This window comes from Cuculus canorus, chromosome 15 (genome assembly GCF_017976375.1).
Source record: "Cuculus canorus isolate bCucCan1 chromosome 15, bCucCan1.pri, whole genome shotgun sequence".
NCBI classification, from domain to species: Eukaryota; Metazoa; Chordata; class Aves; order Cuculiformes; family Cuculidae; genus Cuculus; species Cuculus canorus.
In genome coordinates this window covers 7,547,589-7,568,129 of record NC_071415.1, presented here as the reverse complement: position 1 = coordinate 7,568,129, position 20,541 = coordinate 7,547,589, and the positions used below count along the sequence as shown (strand labels likewise).

The window sequence follows — 20,541 nt, the reverse complement described above, 5'->3', positions numbered from 1 at the left end:
CCGGCCCTCGGATTATCTCTATGGTGTCCTCTGGACTCGCTCCAACAGCTCCATGTAATCACAGAGTCACGGAATGGTTTGGTCTGCAAGGGACCTCAAAATACCAATTCTGAGTTCTTTATGATCTCTGAAAATCATATTTTTAATAGAATCATGGAATGGGTTGGAAGGGACGTCAAAACCCATCCAGTTCTAAACTCCTGCCATGGGCAGGAACACCTTCCCACTGGATCAGGGGCTCCAAGCCCCATCCAATCTGGCTTTGAACACCCCCAGGGATGGGGCAGCATCGCCCCCCGGTCCCTGTCGGGGGGCACAGCGGAAGTCCCCTCTTCGCCCGTTCCCCCCCCCCCCCGGGGCGGGACTTCCGGCACCGCGCGCTGCCGGACGGTGGCTGCCGAGGGACACACAGCGCCGCGCGGTCCCGGGATGGATTTCTCGCGGTTCCTGTCGGAGGATTTCGAGGTGAAGGGCTGGGTGAACGCGGCGTTCCGCGCCGTGCAGCACGACGGGCCCGCCAAGGTGGACGCACACGCCGCCACGCTGGTCATGAAGCTGCAGCTCTTCATCCAAGAGGTCAACAACGCCGTGGAGGGTGAGCGTCGGGGCCCGGGGCCTGCCTCCCCTCTCCTGCTTTCTTCCTCCTCTCCGCCTTCTTTCCTTTTCGGGTCCTATTCCCATCCTGGGGTCCCTTTCTCTCTTCTTTCCTTTCCTTCTCCTGGTGTTCTTGTCTATTCCCTTCTTCCCTTCTCATGTATTTTTCCTTTTCTGGGGTTCTTTTCAGTCCCCACTCCTCTCCAGGGGTCCCGTCCCCTCACTTCTCCCTTCCTGGGGTCCCTTTCTCTCTCCTCCTTTCCCTCCTGGGGTCACTTTCCCCACCCCCTCTTCCCTCCTGGAGTCCCTCACCTTCTGGGTTTACTTCACCTCCTGGAGTCCCTTTCCCCACCTGCAGTCCTGTTCCTCCTCTGCCTCCCCGCTCCTGGGGTCCCATTCCCTCTGGGGTTTCCTTTTCCACTTCTGGGAGCCGTTATCTCCTCTCTAGGGGTCGTGCCTGGTGGTTGGACTGGATGAGCTTAGAGGTTTTTTTCCAACCTCAACGACTCTAGGATTGGTTAACCTGATTGCGGCTAGGGAAGGTGTCCCTGCTTGTGGCAGGGGTGTTGGAACTGGATGGTCTTTGAAGTCACTTCCGACCCAGACTGTTCTGTGATTCCTGCAAGGGTTCTTGGGCTCTCCTCACTGTTCTGTTTGGTGTTGCTGTAGAAACAAGCCATCAGGCTCTCCAGAACATGCCCAGAGTCCTCCGGGAAGTGGAAGTCCTGAAACAGGAGGCAACGTTCCTGAAGGAGCAGATGATCCTTGTTAAAGAGGTTATCAAGAAGTTTGAAGAAGACACAGCTCAGTCAATGCAGGTGGGTTCTTGTCTTACTTAGTGTTTATCTGCCGCACGTGAAGTTTGCACACTTGTTTGTATTAAACAATCTTGTGAAGTCAAGGTAGGGATAACCGCTTCTCTAACATTAATAGTAGAAAAGTGAATATGACGCAGACCAACATGATCTGCATTTTGTTTGGAACAGCTGATCCTGTTTCAGTTCGGACAGAGGCACCTGGCCAGGTGCACCGATTTCTGCCTGTTGTTAGCTGGAGTGCTTGGCATTTTTCAGGCAAAGTCAATACTAAAAGTACAAATCCAGGGTTCAAACTAATCTTGTGTTGTTTGACTTTGGAAATTAATTTCACATCTCTAGCACTTTCGGCTAGCTCCTTTCTCCTTGTAACAGGCATGATCGTTCCACCCCGGTTTTTTAAGTCCAAGCCAGCAATGACTCGCAGAATGTAAGTTCTCGTGGCATCCATTTTTTGTCTCAATGTGCAACATTTATATTCTTTTTCCTTCAGGTCCTGGTAGAGATTGACCGAGTGAAATCTAGGATGCAGCTGGCTGCCGAGTCGCTTCAGGAAGCAGACAAATGGAGCACGTTAAGTGCTGACATTGAAGAGACTCTTAAAACACAGGTGGATACCCCGTTATTCTTCTTGTTCTTTGTACCTTCAGCTCTCCAGGGAAACTATGTTTAAAAGGAAGTTTTTGAGGTGGCTTTAAAACAAGTACCTGCTTGTGAAGCATCATTATGAAATGGGTATGAACGCTTTCTAAGGCCATGTTCGGTAACCGGGTCACCTTTCCCTGGTGGCAGGATGTGTCTGTGATCTCGGCCAAACTGACGAGCATGCAGAGCAGCCTGGCCATGCTTGTGGATACGCCAGATTACTCTGAGAAGTGTGTGCATCTCGAGGCTCTGAAGAACCGACTGGAAGCCATGGCCAGCCCTCAGATTGTTGCTGCTTTTAACTCCCAGTCTATAGGTCAGTCAGTCTTCCTGTCACTTACTGTCAGGGCAGTTTATTTTCCTTGGCAAGCAAAACGTTGTTTGGGTGGGGATTTTATGTCCTGATGTCTCCTGGTACTGAGTTGTGTGATTCTAGTGGAGCCAGATGCCAGGTAACACGTGCTCTGCAGCTGTCTGCAATCGAGCTAACCTTTGATTCTTCTACGGGTGCCTGTGGGCACTATGCGAATAAGGAAAAGGAGAGCTGGTTTTATAGGCCAAGTGGATGCATGAAACGGAGATGCTGAGGCAAGGCTGCCCTGCTGACATAGTTTAGTTATGCATGGATGCCTCCAAATGGAAAGTGCTGCTCCAGTAGCCAGCAGGCCCCTGGTTTTCTTTGTCAAGGTTCTTTTATAAGCTCTCCTTTAGAAAGTTTAGCTTTTTGAACTGTCCTCTGCACTCCTCCTTCCCTCTCCTACTGTTCCAGCACTTCTGAAAAGTGCCCGCTGTAGTTGTTGCCTCTCATCTGGCTGCACCGTGAGGTCCCAGCAAGAATCTGGGGCCTCAGTGCTTTTGCCGCACAGCACTCTTGGGTTCTTGTCTGTGGAAAGCCGAGGGACAGCAGTAACTGCCTGCAGCTTGAGGAGGGCAGAGAAGGGGCAGAGGAGGGCTTCTAACAAACGTGCTTAATCCTTTGTACAGCTCTCTCTCGCCTTCCTCTGCTGTCTTTCCTTCCTGGCACAGCCTCCTTTTCCCCTTAAGCTGTGTTCATCACCTTCACAGTGGGTCCCATGGTATTTTTCTGCTGTTGCAGTGCATTACCCTTTACTGAAACTCAAGATAAAGGATCATGTTTCAGAATATTTTCTCTGCTTAGGATGAAAGGGAAGTGAATATTCGTGTGCTCTGTGAGTTCTCCACCAAAGCAAACACAGAGGTGCAAGGAGGGTGCTGGCAGCAGCTCTGCTGGCATGAGGTCCTTTGCCCAGGTGTACTGTTCAGAACAGTTCACTTGGAGCACTGTTTGCATTGGCTTTCAGAGACTGTTCTGGGCATGTAGAGACATGGGTTTTTTTCCGCAATTAAGAGTGTTTCTCTTTACTGTGGAGTCATGTTTGTTTCTGATGTCCAGCTCCTATATATGTAACCCAAGTCTGCAACGTATCCCTGGAGAGGCTGCGTTCTCTGACTTCCACAGCTGAGGAGCACTTTGAATTACTCAGTGTTCCAGTTTCTTGGCATCCTGGGTCCTGTTTGAGAAACAAGGCCTGTTTCTAATTTCTCTGCCTCCACTGTGTTTTGTGGTCAGACCTGTAGCCATTCCCATGCATTGCAGAGCAGACTGAGCAATGCACTTCAGTGCTTTGTGTGAGAGTCAATCGGTCCCGAGGCAGCTGGCTTAGGGGTAGATTTGAGGAGTTCTGGAGGCAAAGCCGAGGCCTTTTATGAGGGGTGGTCTAGTTTTGTAGACAGCAGCTTATTTCTGGAAAACAATGGTTTCCTCCTAGGAAACGCTCTGGTTTTAGCTCTTTGTAATACATTTGCTGGTTAAGAAGTTAAATTTAAGAAGTCAAGTGTATTTCTCCTGTCTACTGCCTGTTTCTGTTTGAATGTGAGATTTAGGGGTTTTCCTGTTTGAGGAGAAAAGCAAGCAGAGGGTGAAAGTGTGCTTTTCTTTACAGACTGTTGTGTGTACTGCCTTCAAAGTTGAAGTCTCTTGCTCAGACCAATGCCTCGCCCTTTGCTTTCAGACTCACTGTCGACTGCCTCTTGTTTTATTTTTTTTAGATCAGGCGAAAACGTTTGTTAAAGTCTTCACAGAAATCGATCGGATGCCCCAGCTCCTTGCTTATTATTATAAATGCCACAAGGTAAGCGGTTTGATAATATTTGAGTGGTGGAATAAGCTGGGCTGCAGGGGGAGCTGCTCCACCGCGTGTGCCACCTTTCCTCTCCCGAGAACCATGGAACCTGTTGGTGTCTGTGTTTCGTCCTCTGTCTTTTCTTTCTGGCTCTGAACAGCTTTGGTTACTCCATGTTTTGGGAATAATTCTCCGTTCAGGGCTTTGTGTCCCTTCCTGCAGCAGGCACAGGATATGTGCTTTCTACTTGATTTCTCTGTGCCTTAAAGTTTAGCTTTGCTTTTCTTGGATGTGGCTGTGTCAGCAATGACTTTATTGCAGTTTGCCAGCTGCTGACTTGTGTAAACTCTTTTCAGGTAAGATTAAAAGTTGGAATTCCAGACAGTTCTGTAGCCATAACCTGATCCTCGGCAGTTCTCTCAGGACTGTGACTTTTGAGGATTAAGTTTGAGGCTGGGGCTTGCCAAGTATTTGAACTATTATGTGGGGGTATCAGTTTCGGTCTCATTTTATGAGTAAAATACCAATGTTAATTAAATCTTTGAATCAACCAAGCAGCCTCTAACTGCATACTGGGAGTCTCTTCCTTCCGTGGTGCTAAATTCTAGTGAAGTATTAGGCTGAAATCTGGAGAGAGGAGCAAGGGTGGGCACTGTGCTTTTGCAGAAGTGCTTTGCTTGGGAAGTTCTTGGTTTGGGATAACAGGAGCTGTCTGTGGGCTGTCAGTTCTGCTCTTAGAATGGTTCTGTGATTCCTACAGGTGCAGCTGGTGGCAGCATGGCAGGACCTTTGCCAGAGCGACTTGAGTTTGAATCGCCAGCTGACAGAACTGTACGACACACTCCTCGGGACCTGGCACTCGCAGCTGCAGTGGGCGACACAGGTGCGGTGGCTGTTCAGTAGCGCTGCGGGGCACAGGAGAGGAAGAGGCTGAGCATGCTCTTAATTCTCATAAAGCTCAGAATAGCTCATCGGCACTTGCTCCGAGCAATGCTCTGTGCCTTATCAGTGCAAGACAGGGCCTGCAGCCTGCTTTCTGTTTCTTGTCCAGCTCTCGAAGATAAGATTTGATTTCTGGTGTTCTACCAACAGCAAGGTTGCTGTGTTATTGACATTAAAGCTGCTCTATCACTTTCATCTGTATCTTAAGTTAAATCTAATTTGTCAGTGTTGCAAATGTGTTCTGTTGCAAGACACTTGAAATGCCTGAATTGCTTTATCGCTTGGCCGGGAAGAAGCCCTCAAGGTCATGTTGGACTGATTCATGGCACTCTGTGTGAGATACCAAGAGCTTCTGCTGTTGCCCATTGGAGTCTCTGTCCTTGTTTTTTTCTGCCAAGAATAATGTAGGATCCAGAAAAAGTTATTGTCCTTTTAGTGAAATGAAGAAATAAGTTCATATTGTTGAGCCTTCAAGAGTTTCTCATCCATGAAGGGCGAGATTCTTATCTTTGTGTTATGGAGCCTGTTGCCAGTGCTAGGCCTGCACTGCAAAGAAGCTCAGTGTTTCCTTGAAATGTATTTTTTCTGCCTAATGATTCGATGTGAATTACAAGTCAGATGCCAGCTCATGCTTTAGCGCAGGTACTCTTTGAACTGGGACTGTGAGAAAGAAGTGGCACATGGGACAGAATTCATGTCACTCAGTCTCCTGTGCCGCTTCTGCTTTCTGAAGGACTCTTGGACCTTTTTCTTGCTATTCAGTAGCCACGATGACCTTGCTACAGGAGTCTCCTGGTGACCCCAGCTCACAAAGCAGATGAGCTAGAGTAGCTGTCAAAAAAAGTCAGAGTAAAAGGCTGCAATGCATTTTATGCTGATGGAGTTGAGAGCGATATATGCAAATAGAAGTTCTTGCCTGATTATAGTCTTTCTGGCCTGTCCAGTACTGGCTTCTGCCTGTCTGGTTGGTAGTTTGGCTCGTGACATTGTACTATTTCTTCATGTTTTACCAGTATACGTGTTTTTTCCTAACATACTCGTATAAAGTGAGTGCTGTGTTTCCAAACACCATTTCTGCCTGATGGTGTTTTGAATTACTGCGTGCTGCTGAATTCAGTTCTTGATCTATACCTGGTTTCTTGTCTCTTGGTTGCTCAACTCAAAGCGCAGTTTCAATGGTGTAATAAGTATTGACATAGGCTTTTGCAATCAAGCTGTGTTGTGCGCTCGGCCAGCGAGGGTCTTGTAGTCATAGCAGACCTCTTCAGGGTTTTTCACCCCTTCAAATCTTTTTTCGTTCCCTTTTGGTTGGAAGCTCGTGTCGTCTGAGCAATCTGTGGTCTCTTAGTGCACCACATCATCACCTTGGTCTGCATGTCACTGTCTCTCACCAACAGATAATTTTATGTTCATTCTGTAGTAGAAAGAAGTGCACACCCAGCACAGTGCTCTGTGACAGTCTGTCTTTGCTGAGGCAGTGACGCGTGGTTTGTGTGTTGTGGAGCGCTCTCTGGCAGCTGCCTGTTGTGTTCCTCTGAGATAACGCGATTTTGCTCATACCACAGGTTTTCAAGAACCCCCATGAAGTTGTGACTGTGTTGTTGATTCAAACTCTGGGAGCGCTGGTGCCTTCTATCCCTGTCTGCCTCAGCACTGCCATGGAGAGGACGGACCAAGAAACCAAGCTGAATAAGCTGCTGGAGCTCTACGATGCCACCACCCACTTTGCCAAAGGGCTGGAAGTGGCAATGCTGCCAAACCTGAGTAAGGCTCTTGCGCTGGATTCTGTCATTCTGTTATGTCAGCTCTTTTGTGAAGTTCCACTGTGGGATTTGGTTTAGTTTTACATGGAGGAGAGAGAGGGGTTATATCTTCCGTAATATTGCCAGTTCTATGACATTTGCACCTTTGTGTTGTGTGTGTGTATCTTACACCAAAGATGTTGACCCAGTACTGAATGCAGTCACTGACGCAGACGTGCTCTGTGTGTGCTTGCTGTCTCAGGCAAACAATAGTTAGAGCTTTTCCATTGACGAGCAGTAGTAGTTCTTCTGTCTAACGGATGAGGAAATGTCTTTAGGGAAGCAGTCTGGGAAACCCACTGTGAAAGGTCATGAAATACAGGAGTCAAGGAGTTTCTTGGAATTAGGTCACACCTTCCTAACCAACAGAAAACCTGCCTGAAAGCTGCATCTGACTTTTGTTTTGTTGCTTTTCTGCTGCTACTGGCTTGTGTTTTAACATTTGGCCCTGCGTTTTCACTTGATTAGTTTTGAACCACTGCACTCTCAGTATTTTGTTCAGAATCCGACCCATGCTTTCCTTATCCAATGGTGTTGTCATCTCATTTGGTCATGACCTCATGAATAATTCCCGCAAACCGCAGAGCAGTGCTGTGTTTACACGGGTTTATGCCTGACTTGAAGTAATGGCTATTTATAGGCCTTTATTAATCTGGCAGGGCCCCTCCAATGACCGGGTATGGGAAAATCCTAAATTGAAGCTAATGGAGCATTTCTAAGGCTGTGTTTCCTGTGTTTGGTTCCTCATAACATTGTCTTAAGCTATTTAAACCCAGATGTTTTATCATGTAAATTATGATTACCGGGAAGTTTCAGGGAGCATGACTGTCATTGTATCTGGTTTTGTGGTCTTTGTGATTGCTTACTCTTGTCAGTCATTTTCTGTTGTTGGCTTGGCATTGCTTGTGTTTCATAATAGAAATTATTAAAAAGAATTTGGGAAAAAGATGTCAAACTCTAGAAGGCAATGGAACAGAAAAAAGCTGCTGAAGTGTCATCTGAGTGTGTTAAAAAAAAGTTCTTTATTTCCATCTCTTTTGCTGTGGAGTAAGATGTTTGGGAAGAGAAATATCTCAGGAATGGAAAGGCCAGGTGACTCAGCAGGACAGAGTCAAACCAGTTCCTATGTCTGTCTATGAGGGGAGGTTCAGTTATGATTCACAGGATAATTAAGGTTGGAAGGGATCTTAGGAGATGATCTAGGCCAACCTGCTGCTCCAACCAAGGCCTGCTGTGAGTTCAGGCCACCTTACACAGGGTATTGTCCAGTGTGATCTTGACAATGTCCAAAAATGGAGATTGCACAGGCTTTGGACAACCTGCTCCATTGCTTCTCTGTCCCTAGGGCATAAAAGCTTTTTCTTATGCCTAGAATTAAAAGTAATTCTGTTTTGTTGCTAGTTTGTTTGCCAAAACCTCACAGTAACAGTGAGTGTCCAGTTCTGATTTGAGAAATTACATTCAGGACTGGTTCTTGTTTGGGTTTGCAGCTCCCTGCTTGACGGAATGGCACTGAAATGCTGAGTTTGTGGTTCATATTCAGCCCTGGTTGATGGAACACCATGAAGTTGTAGTGCTGAGTGAATTGAGTCAATGTTAATTATTTTAAGTATGAGCCAGGCTTTCTGATAAACGAGGATCACCCTGATTTAAGCTGTGGGAGCGATATGTTTCACTTCTCAAATGGTTTCATTACCCTTCTTCTACTGTAGGTTGGAATGTTTGATAGATTTTTGTCACCCAGGCTGTTTTGGAGCAGTGAGTGATAATTTTCTTGAGGCACTTGTTGAGTTAGAACATCTTGGTTTTAGGAAGCAGGTAGAGAGAATAACCTTGTTTTTTTTAAAAAAAAAAGGAGAAAAAAAGTCTGTGTAGTTGGGACTTAAAGCTGTTGGGCAACATTCCAAGGCTGTGTAGGCAGCATGCTCTAATTGAAGAACTACTGCCTGTCACTTGGAACAAGGTTTTTAGTATCGTGTTCATCTATTTGTAGACTAAACATCTAATTCTTTGTAGAGGAGCAGAACCTGGTAAAAGTGATGGAACTGGTGGAAGCGGTGTATGGTCCGTACAAGCCCTACCAGCTCGAGTATGGAGACCTGGAAGAAGAAAATCTCCTTGTTCAGATCAGTGCTGTGCCCCTGGTAATGTAGCAGTCTTCGTTCAACCACACAGGGAGAGGCTGGAGGCCTCTGCTGAAAGTACAAGGGTCTTTGTCATAGTTATTGCTCTGTCTCCTCCTCTGGTTTTTGGTAGTATTTCCTGTGTGCAGTATATTTTGATACCATTAAGTAGAATCAAGACTCATAGAATTGTTAAAGTTGGAAAAGATCTTTAAGATCATCAAGTCCAACTGTCAGCCCAAGTAAATATCACTTGTGAGATAAAGTTCATTTTGGCAGCTCTGTCAGGTCAGGAGCTCTGCTCTTTCATCCAGTGACTGGCTCTGGGTGGATCTGCTGGAGAAGGGCTTTGCCAGGATAGTGCTGTCAACCAAGAGCCTGCTTTGGGTTCGATAGAAATTATTAAGAGTGAGGCTAGGGGGAGGAAAGTCATTTTGGTGGGAGATTGTTGGTGGCAGAACTGTTTTTCCTTGAAGACCTAGGGAAAATGGAATTTGTCAGCCTGCCTGTTGTTAACAATCACCGTGCAGGAGAGTGGAGGCAACCAGCCTTGTTCTCCACTAAGTGTGCCACAAGGCTGGAGGATGCCAAGAGAAGGAGGTGTTACATAAGGTGTCTGTCATGGCTAGACACTCGCTGAAAGAAGAATGAGGCTCAGCTTTGTTCTTGTTGTTATTTAGGAGCATTGGGAAATAATTGACTGTGTCCAAGAACTGAACCATTCTGTCAGCAAACTCTTCAGTCTGGCTTCTGGAGCCATTGACAACTGCGTTAAGCTCACGGACGGCCTGGGCGTGTGTGGGCTCCTGAAGGCCCTGAAAGCTCTGTTCACAAAGTAAGATGCTTTTAGTTACACTGCTGCTTTATCCTGAGGGAGTAGCGAGTACTCAGTTTGTGGCCAAGGACATTGTAGTTTATGAGCAACGGCTGAGAGCAGAAAGTATCTATAACCAGAGCAGAAGTCAGCAGATAGCCCCTCCTGCCACTCATTCAGGTGGTGAGTCTTTCTTGTGGAAAAACTGGAAGATGGAAGACTTCCGCTGTTTTCTGTTCTGGTTGGACTGAATTTCAATTTTTAATAAACCCTTTTGGAGGGAAAAATGTTTCCCAAAACAAAGTGTGGCTAAGACAAATTAGAGTGATGGAGGCAGAATGCGGTGAGGAGTTGTACACTTGCTCAGACAAGTGACCTCACGTTCAGAATCTGAGTGCGAGGTAGCCTGGTGCATGAGGTTCACTGTAAGTTCTTGTCTTAAAGCATCAGTGACACCTGCTTGAATCACCTTCCAGTCCTGATTGCCTCCTTATTCTTTCCTAGTATCGAAATAGCTGCTCACAAGGTATGAATTAGTTAAAGCATCAGTGACATCTGCTTGAATCATGTTCCAGTCCTGATTTTCTCCTTATTCTTTCCTGATATTAAAAGAGCTGCTCACAAGGTATGAATCAGTTACCTTGCTGCCCTGTGAGGGAGAGGGAAGCATATTTCTCTGATCTCATCCTCTTTACGGGCAGTTACATAGCAGTGTGCACACCTCCAGCTTATGGGCACTATTAAAAATAAAAAAAGGGGGTGTGCTAGAAACAAAATGTTCTGCTTTTATCCATGTTCTCATCTGGGGAGTAGCTGAGAAAACAAGTTCACGAGATCATTGTCACTGTTCCTGGAGTAAGGGCCAAGTGGTGGTGGAGCACCACGAGCCTTGTAAACTTTTGCTGGCCTTTCCTAGGCAATGTGATTAGTGTAGTGGTAATACAGACGTTTTACTCATTGCTTCTCATGGGTGTGGAGAGTTCCTGGCGACCCATGGGCAAGAAATTGGAGTAGCCACACAGTGTCTGTCACTCTGAGTTTCTCCCTGTCTTCCAGTGCAGGCTTGAGTGGGCTGTGGCTGATCCATTCTCACATCCACATGCGTGGACTGGAACAACAGCCTCTCTTCATAACTGCTCTTCCTTCAATATTTCTGTTCTTGTTTGGCCCTTGGAGAGGACCGAATGAGCAGATTGCAGCACGTGCCATTATGCTGCACTCCAACCTCTTCTCTTACGCTGGTGCTGTCTCTCCTCCGTTTCTCATCACAGATATGCATCCGACTTTACAAATACACTGCAGTCGATCCGAAAGAAATGTAAACTGGATGATGTCCTCTCAGATTCCCATTTCCAGGAGGACTGGACTGCATTCCAAAATTCTGTCCGGTAAAGGGGATTCTTTTTGTCTGGCTCAGAACTGATTTTTGTATCAAAGTTGGAAGGGAATTGCCTGGGGTCGGTTTACACAGGTTCTTAGAGCAGAACGTGGGGCTGTTCCCACTTAGCTGAGTGCTACTGGGAGCATTAGTGTTAGTGACTGGGTTTCAGGTTGCTGCTGGCACAGCATGTGCTGTGAGGCTCCCTGCCCTGTCTGAAGCAAGGCTGCATGTCAGGGCACTTGATATATCAGCAGCTCTTAGTGTTTTTCCCAATGACACTGAGCTGGCCTTAGCCGTGATGACAAGAAGCAGCATGTGGATGAGGCTGCTGGGTAAAAAGAATGGTATATTATCAATTGGAAACAGACTTAACAGCAAAGTGACTCTGGACAGACGTGCCCCCTCTGGGCTGTGGTTTGGTTATTGCATTTTATAATCACCTGACACATGTCCACGATGGGCTGTCTGGGGGAGGTCTGGCATTATCAGCCTTGGATCTCACAATGCGTGTTTTTGTTCTTTCCCAGGATAATTACTACTTGCGGTGAGCTCCTTCGTCAGTGTGGAGACTTTGAGCAGCAATTGGCCAACAGGTGAGCACTGCTGAACTTAATTCATGAGCTGTCAGTGTAGGAACCAAGCTGAAAGAAAACAAACCCCAAGGTGCTTTTGTTGCGTAGACCAAGGAGGGAAAGCTGTGCCACAGTGATTTCCCCTCATCGTTTGGATCGTCAGAGATGGCTCACAGACTGCTCCCACTCAGCTGTGTGCCCCGAGACAGTTACAGGCATCCTTGGTCGTGGGTACCTGGCTGGGTGTGAAAGGGACTGCCAGAACTGGGATCAGGAAGGAATTTTCCACCAGATCAAATTGGCAAGATTCTCACCCCCTTGTGACACAGGACATCTATCACTTGCTGAAATGAATTGAGGTGTGCCTTAACTGGTCCCTTCCGTGTAACCTGAGGAGCGTCACACACAGGCAGCACGTTGATCCTTTGTTGCTCATGAGCGGTGCTGCCTTCAGCCTCTTGTATGGTGAAATGCCTTAGTTTGATCTGAGTGCTGTGCTTTGTGTGGGGCAGTGGCCTGCGAGGTATTGGAGGCTGGGTTTGCTCAGGGTTTGCTCAATGTTCCAAAAGCACAGTCCTGTCCTTTTTATCTCAATATTTTTGCAGTTTCTGCATTGCACAGTAGATGTAAGAACTGGCTGTAATTTGTCTGCCAGTGATGAATGCTCTCTCCCTCACAGTAACATAAAGGAAGCGTAGGTCCTTGAGCCAGCATGAGGACAGGAGCGCTGATCTCAAAGGGTTGTGCTGGTGACTTTTGTGTACTTGTTTTCAGGATTTTGTCAACTGCTGGAAAGCATCTCTTGGACACCTACAGCCCATGTAGTTTTTCTGGCTTTCAGGATACCAGTTCCATAGAAAAGAAGAGCTCCGTAAAGAATCCCTGGCAGGAATACAATTATCTGGTGAAGGAGAATCCATCTGAGTATGCCAGCCTTATGGAAACGCTTTACACTCTGAAGGTAGCTCTAGTGCCTGGGAGAGCCTGTCCCTGTCAAGGGATGCTGTTGGGCCCACATTGGTAGATGTGACCTGAATTGCCCCTACAGCCTGATCACTTCTCTTCCTGAATAGCAGCCTGTTGATGGGCCATGTTCCAAGTCTTCCACACCCATCTGTGGAGAGATGAAATGTCCAAACCCGGGAAGTCCGGACTCATTCTATCTCTCCCCAGACCTTGGCTGTGTTTGCGAACATGACCTTAGCATTTCAGGTGAGGGAGATGTTGTCACAGAAAGCATTGGGAAGGTTGTATTGGTGCTGTCTCAAACTCTGGAGCCTGCACGCTGGTCACTCAAGGCTTTCTTTGCTGCTCAATGCTCTGCTGTGATATCCATTCTGAAATATCATTCTGCGAGACCGTTCCTGCATGCCTCTGTGAACAGGGTAGAATGACTTCAGTTATCTTCTCGTGGATCGAAGTTCTGCTTGCCATCGCTGCTCACGTGTGGTAGGGAAGTCAGGGTTATGAGTTCTGTCTCTTATTTCCTCAAAATGTTTTGATTTCTTTTGCACTTATATTTACTTACAGCTCTGCCTTCAGTGTTGTACGTTTGACATCAAACCCTTGCTAAGTAGTCCAGTTTCATGGGTACCTTCATGTAAAAAGTTTACTTCATTCCCTTCAGGGAGTCGGGCAGTTGTGCCCTTTGAGAACAGGTGGTTTTGCTGTCTTCTCTGCAAGTTTCTCAGTGCTTGGCATGGCCAGAATGTGCTGCCACTGCTTTGTTCTGTATTTTTTGGAGCAGTGCGCTGTTTCTGTCTTGAATAACTGGTTGGAATAGGGTATCCTGAAGGAAACAAGCTGGGCCATTGCAGAGGATTGCCTCTTTGTATTAGGGTGGCTTTGTAAGGACCTCTTTAAGGATGTTAACATAGCTTCTCTTTGGTCAGTTTGACTTCTGTATGTCAACGTTTTCTTGTGTCTGTGTGTTAGGAAAAAGGTACGAGCAACCACAACCTGTTGTCTTCATCTCGGTCTGCCCTAAGCCGCCTCAACCAGCTCGCACACCACTTGGCTTTTGATTCTGTTTTTCTCCGTATCAAACAGCAACTATTACTTGTTTCAAAGATGGTGAGTAGTAGGTGCATTGGTCTGATCCAAACTGGCAGTTGGGTGCCTGTGGGATCCCATAAGTGGGGCACAGCTCAGTATTTTCACCTTTCCTGCTTCTCAGAATGTTTCCCTCTGGTATCACGTTTTCTCCATGAGCTACAGTTGGTGTAAAGGTTTTCCTCCCTTGGTCCACAGTATTTACAGCAGATAGCTGTGTTTGCAAGCTCTGGTGTTTGTTTGGTGTGGACTCCCACAGTTTGGGGCGTTGCTTTTCTAACCCGTGCAAGTGTGTACTTCCCACACCCACTTCCCACAGCCCTGTGGAAAAGGTTGTATAAGTTTTGGGCCCAAGGCAGGAGACAGAAGCAGATTTTTCACAATCTGTGTTCTGGTTTCTAGAAGTCTGTGGGTCGTTGCAGGTTGTGTCACTGGTGACCAATGGGCCTCATGCTCCAGAATGTCATAGATTCTTTGGTCATGTTTTGTCTTACAGAGTTGGAACTCTGGTGGCATCGGTGAGACCCTGACAGATGACCTGCCAAACTTCAGCCTGACTCCTCTGGAATACATCAGCAATGTAAGAGGAGGCAAGGGGGAGTTACTGGAAGCCCAGTGCTGCAGAATCCCTTCTGTCTTTGCACAGTTTTCTGTAAAATCATAGTATTTGTTAGAATGGTTCTGTATTGGTGACAGATGCACTCAGTGGCCCAGCCTTCATCAGCTCTGTAGCTTTTATGAAATCCCTGTCAAATTCCAGAGCAGCTAAAGAACGTTGGGAGCACAAGGAGATGTTCTTCTCCACTGAACTGTGCTGTTTGTGGTGTTAACTCTCGTAACGGGGCAGGAAATGTCATTTTTTGTTTGTAAGTGAATACTGAGCATGTTGTAACCCAGCCCGTGTAGCGTGGGAGTTCCTGCAGTGTCTGTTGGAGTGATTTAACCACACTGTGAAGTTAAAGAGTCTTGAGCTCTTACCCTTCTAATCCCCACGTGACTCCTGGTTTCTCTTTCTGCTGGAATAACAATGAACCCTTTCTGACAGTGGGGTGTCTGAGTGGAAGAGGAGAGCGAGCTGTTTGTTCCTTCTGGCTGGGCGCTCCTCAGCTCCGCGCTACTGAACAGCACTTGGTTTGCTCTCCCATTCTTCTGGCTGGCGTTCCAAGTCATTGCCAAATTAGCAATTCAGATATTATCTGCTATTATTATCTAAATACAAGCAAGATTTTTTTTTTGTTACTACTATTCCGTGCATCACAAGGGAGCAGATTCTTCAGGTACGGGCTGCAACCAAAAGCTTGTAATATTGTGATTTCCTCTGGCTTATGGCCTGCAAACTGTTATATCTGCATCTATAGGTTTAAAAGAAATAGAAACGTATAGAAAAGGGTAGTCAGTCAAGTTGTGGATAATTTTATCATGAATAGTTGGATTTAGCTACCCGAGAGAGTTCTATGAGGTTTAGGAGGCTCGTGGACAGTGTTTTGGTGTATCTGGAATGTTTTCCTGACGGTTGTGAGACCCTGGTCCAGGTTGCCCAGAGAAGTGAGGCTTCCCGATCCTTGGAGGTGTTCTGCTTTCAGAGGTGAATTACCTCAGTTGCCTTTTCTCTCTAGCAAAGTACTTGCTTCACACTTGTGCAGCGACTCAGCTCTTTGTGCTTTTGTTCTAGATTGGGCAATATATTATGTCGCTTCCTCTCCACCTGGAGCCATTTGTCACTCAAGAGGATTCTGCTTTGGAGCTGGCATTGCATGCTGGAAAACTGCCTTACCCCCCAGAACAAGGTAGAGTGAAACCAGAGACTTTAGGTGTCGTGGGGGAAAGCTTTCCCGTTCTAACACCGTGTGCATGGGAGGTACTACGGTAACAAAGCTATTACCACTTCCTATCGTCCAGTCATACTGTTTATTCCAAGAGTCTCTTAGTAATCCCTCTAAATAATGAGTAGAACTTCTTCACTTTCGCTCAGACCAGAAGCTTGGTCTGTTTGAGTTCAGTGTTCCTTAAAACTGTGTTTGGGTGCAGTGTGTGAAGTGTTACCGTTACTGCGTTGGAGCAGTATTGAATATCTAAGGTTCAGGGAGTGACCAGGAGGTACTTGGGATCAGTTCCCAAACTCCGAAGGCAACCATTGAGCCATCTAGCCTGAAAGACCTCTCAAATTAGGTTTTGTGGTTTCTGCTCCTTTTCTGCCTGTCCGTTGGAGTACAGTTCACGGAGCAGCTTGGGCTGTCTGACAGCCTCACTCCAGCTTTGCATCCTGCCCCGTCCTCTGTGCTGGTTCCACTGTAGGGCACTGTAGTGCCCATCTGTGACAAATCTGGGAGCCCACAGTCAGGAACTGGTCTGCCGTCTCTCTTGTTTTGGACAGCTTTTGTGTCTTTGGGAATTTCTTTTCCCAAGTCGGGTTCTGGCTCAGTAAGTGTACAGTTCTGGAGCGCTGACCACTTTCGTTAATTTTATTTACCTATATTACTCCAGCCAAAAAAAGTATTCGAGCTCTAGTGCTGCTGCGAGTGCCACCGGAGTCCTTGGTGATAAGATACCAGCCACTGTAGTGAACTCTGCGCTGAGGGAAGCATGGTGGGTGCTGTCTGGGAAAGCCACAGTGCCTCTTCTAAGCTCTCCACAGAGTGCACTGAGGAGTTCTTTCTGCGTGTCTTTCCTCAGATTCTTGCAGCAAGCTGGGTTTTGGCTCGTGTCCATTCTTCAGACAGCTTTCCTTACCTGTTGTGTCATCAGTCCCGCTGCTTTTAGCAGCAGCAGCTCCAGAACACTTCCCACAGGCTGACAGCGCACCGGGGTTTGCTGTGGTTAATCTCTTTTGGTGTTTGTTTCCACTGACAAGCAAGGAAGCATAGAGCTTGGTGTTTGTAGTCTTCCTGTAGCCTTCTGAGAATACGCTCTTTAGTTTAGGTTTTAGCATTAATTATTTTGTCATCGTATTTACATGCTTAATAGTTCATTAACTTTCAAAACACTCATGAACACAGAATTCTGTTAGGACTTGAAAAAAGACCTGTGAGTCCTTGCCATCTCAGTAGCTTGTAGCCGAGGCCTGGAAGATGATCCTGTGGAATATGCCAGGCGGTGCCCCTGAGCCCAGCCTGGTCGCTTCTCAGCACTTCAGAAATGACACACCTGGAGATGTAATAGAGGGAAGCAAAGTGGTTTGGGTCTCGAGTTAACGTTCCATGTTGGATAGTGTTGGGGAGGATGTGTGACTGCTTTGATTACTCCAAATCCAGCTGACAGACCCTGAATCCTGATGAATCCCTGGATGTCCTGTTGAAGAAACAGTTAACTGTTTATGGATCATGTGTTGCTACAAAGCCAGCAAATGCAGGTGAGGGAGACTGCTGACGAGATGTCTTTCTGCAGGAGATGAACTGCCGGAGCTGGATAACATGGCTGACTACTGGCTGGGCTCCATCGCCAGAGCCACGATGCAGACCTACTGCGAAGTCATCCTGCAGATACCAGAGCTCACGGTGCACTCGACGAAACAGCTTGCCACAGACATTGGTAAGCTCGGAGCAGGCGTCCTGAGAGCTGTTGCTGTAGCCAGGGGCTCCTTCGGCGTTAGATTGAATGGAGCTGCAGCCTGGATTTCTCCTTTAATCCGAGTGTGTTGATGTGGTACCTGGAGTGGTCACAGCTTTTCTTTTGCAAAGTGTTCTGTCACATCACTCAGAGGGAAAAGTGACGTTCCAGTAATTCTGTTTCTTCGTGGCTTTGTATTTCTGACTGAAAGTCCAAGTCCTCTTGAATGGAGAGGATTCCTTTACAAGCTGGTCGTAGTAAGATTTGTGTAACTGTAATTTGCACAGTGCCTGTTGACTGTTCAAACACGTGTTCATCTTTAATCTTGCAGATTACCTAATAAACGTGATGGATGCCCTTGGCCTTCAACCATCAAGAACACTGCAAAATATCGTAACTCTGCTGAAGGCAAAACCAGAGGAGTACCGGCAAGCAGCCAAAGGTTTGCCCCGCAGGATGGCCAGCAGCATCGCCGCCATGAGGGGCCTGGAGTGTTAGCTGCAATGCCCGTGTGGCTGGACATTGCTCCTGGTGGAGCTCCTGGGGCTGGTTTTATTTCCCTGTAAACTTTACAAGGACAGTGAAAATCTCTGGGGATCAGGAGAATTTCTTTCTGAACAATTTTTAATAAATGTCTTCATCTCGGAAAAGCTTGTTCCATTTTTCCGTCTTTAGGAAGGAGAAATTGTCCTACAGCCAAATTTACCAAGACCTCTCTGAGTGACCTAGAGTTAGTTGAGCAGTGCTGGCTCCTCACCACAAATGTTCTGCTTTTTGCCAGGGAGTTTGTGCTTCCTGGTGGTGATATGACTGGCGTTTTCAGAAAATTTAATCAATTCTGAGTCTAAAATTATGGGGTAGGTGCAACAAAGATAGGCTGATTGGAAGCTCTTCTACCTGGAGGCAGTTGCTGTTGCTCAAGTCTGTCATTGTTCACAAAGTCAGGACACGGTCCCGTGGGTCGGTGGGTACTGCAGTACCTGAGAGTGAAACCAGTTCTGTGGGTTGTTCTGGGCCATGACTCTGTTCCACTGAAAGCTGTGAAATTTATAAGAAATTCAATGGAAGTTGTGCTTTCTTGTAAAAGTTAAAGGTCAGTACGCAGATCTTTGTAAAACAACTCTCCTGGCCTCTGTGTGCTTCCCACACTCCCGCAGCTCTTTTCCTGAGGAGAAAACCAGACGGAATACGAAGAGGTCCCCAGACTGGAGTACCAGCTGTGTGAGACAGCGCTGGATAAAACCTCGCACAAACTATTCTGTTTTGGAGGGCAAAACCATTTTTCTTCCCCTGATCTGTATCTACTTCTGTGCTTCCCTCCTCCTTCTCCTCACCACCAGATGCCTCGGGGGAATAATTCTTTTCCCAGTGTGCATGGTTTTGCCTCTTTGTTCCTTAACTTGGTTCAGGCTGCTCTAGTCAGTGCTCAGCCTGATCTGCAAACCTCTCCACTCTCTTTCCTTTGTGGCTGTTGTTTTCCCTGGCAGCCTCTGTCTTTGGGACATTGTCCTGTTTGTCCTTTCTCCTCTTGAGTACCTGTGGTTTGGGTACCTCAGCTGGATATGTTCTCTGCTGGGTGACTGCGTGCGTAGCTGTCAAGGTCCCGTCTCTGGTTCTGTCACACCATCTCCCCTGTGTTTTATGGCACATGTGGAGTGAGCGGTACAGGCTCAGCTCTGCCAGGGGTGTGTTTTCCTATGTGAGATTGGGTTTCTTTGGTGTTCTCAGCTGGACTTTGGTGATGCTTTAATAGCAAAGCTGCAGTCTGGGGAGGTGAGAGCAGAAGTGCTTTATAAACAGGTTTTGGGTTTCAAAGATTTAACACCTAAAAAAAATTCAGATCAGGGAAGTAAAATGTTTTCTAGAACGTAGGGTTTTGCCTGGCAGGGTTTTCAGTTAAGTGTTTAGTCCTATGTTTCAGAGTATGAAAAGTCTATTAAAAAAATCTCCAGACGAATGGGAAATTTGGTTCTGCTTGGAACTGGGACCTGTCTGGTGTCGTGTGTGGCTTGGAATTGTGGAGCCTTTCCCTGGAGAGCTCTGTGCCTGGTCCCGGGCAGTGCTCAGCTGAGCTTTCCAGCAGCTGCTCTGCTCCTGCAGCAGGAAAACCACCCCTTTGCGCACAGACACTTATCTGCAATCAGTGCACTTGGGGAGGGTGCCAGCCTGGTGGAGCCGCCGTCGAGTACCTGAGACACTTTCCACTTTTATTAGTTGTCAGACACCTTCTATAAACCAGCAGTAACTGGAAGAGTAAACTGTCCCTGTCCTGCCAAAGAACACACTGTTCTGATTTACTCTTGCTGCGAGACGGGTGCATCTCGCTGTTCTTGCCTCTCCCATCCCTTGGCCTGATCACGAGGAGGTGAAGAGTTTTGAGACAATTCTTTGCTGTTGCATCTCCTGGGGCAAACGGCCCCAAGCAGTCACCGTGCTGGGGCTGAAGGAGGGGGAAGGTGCAGCTCCACAGCCTCAGACCTGCTGCTGCCTTTGCCATTCCGTACAGCTCCGTGGCAGTGGACTCCAGAGTGGGTTCCAGAGGCTGGGCAGCCAAGACGCTGTGTTTCACAGTGCTTTGGAGTGGACTGGCCTGGGAACAGAGCTCTGCCTCCCCCTGCTCTGCAGCATCACTCCTCAACGATCTCACTGTTATGTCAGCTCAGGAGCGGGTTCAGGGCTGTTCTGCCTTATGAAAAAGCATCTCTCTGCAGTATCTTTGTGTTTGAGTAGCTGTTTGGGTTCCCACATGGCCGTGCTTATCTGTGATGTTGTCAGTGCTGCCTGCTGGAAGCGTGGGAACAGAGGCCCAGGGTTTTGTTCTCAGCTTTCCAAAGTGCTCTCTGGTGTCTTTTCAAGGAGTAGTGTTTTTGCACTGTTGCAAAATTGTTTGGAGGTCTTTGCTGTGATGAGTATTGGCTGGGATGCGCATGCTGACCCCTGCATTGGGAGGGGAGGGTGCCAGGTGCCTGTCTGGGACTCGGTGCGATGTGGGATGAAGTGCTGTTGCTTACAGGGACTCCAGTTTTAGCGAAGGAGGCTGTCACAGGGGTTCATGGTGCCTGGGGGGGGGCAAACATTCCTTTAGGGAGAAGGGAATGGAGGAGTCAGGCT

The 20,541-nt window shown here is 47.3% G+C and overlaps 1 protein-coding gene across 1 annotated transcript; it reads left to right on the top strand.

Annotated features, from left to right (window-relative positions):
• The first annotated feature begins 367 nt into the window (after positions 1-367).
• On the top strand, positions 368-18,065 carry COG7 (component of oligomeric golgi complex 7). The gene is made up of 17 exons (XM_009567467.2): positions 368-595; positions 1,264-1,412; positions 1,903-2,019; positions 2,202-2,370; positions 4,125-4,207; positions 4,959-5,081; positions 6,706-6,904; positions 8,959-9,086; positions 9,746-9,900; positions 11,151-11,267; positions 11,788-11,853; positions 12,607-12,793; positions 13,768-13,905; positions 14,381-14,464; positions 15,557-15,671; positions 17,269-17,412; positions 17,762-18,065. Exons 1-17 carry the CDS (start codon positions 430-432, stop codon positions 17,926-17,928), a joined length of 2,307 nt encoding a protein of 768 aa, XP_009565762.2. The 5' UTR covers positions 368-429; the 3' UTR covers positions 17,929-18,065.
• Positions 18,066-20,541: the final 2,476 nt, after the last annotated feature.

Coding starts and splice junctions, on each gene's coding strand:
- COG7 (XM_009567467.2), top strand. CDS start 430: ATGGATTTCTCGCGGTTCCTGTCGGAGGATTTCGAGGTGAAGGGCTGG. Junction 1,413..1,902: donor ACACAGCTCAGTCAATGCAG/GTGGGTTCTTGT, acceptor TTTTTCCTTCAG/GTCCTGGTAGAGATTGACCG. Junction 13,906..14,380: donor TATTACTTGTTTCAAAGATG/GTGAGTAGTAGG, acceptor TTTGTCTTACAG/AGTTGGAACTCTGGTGGCAT.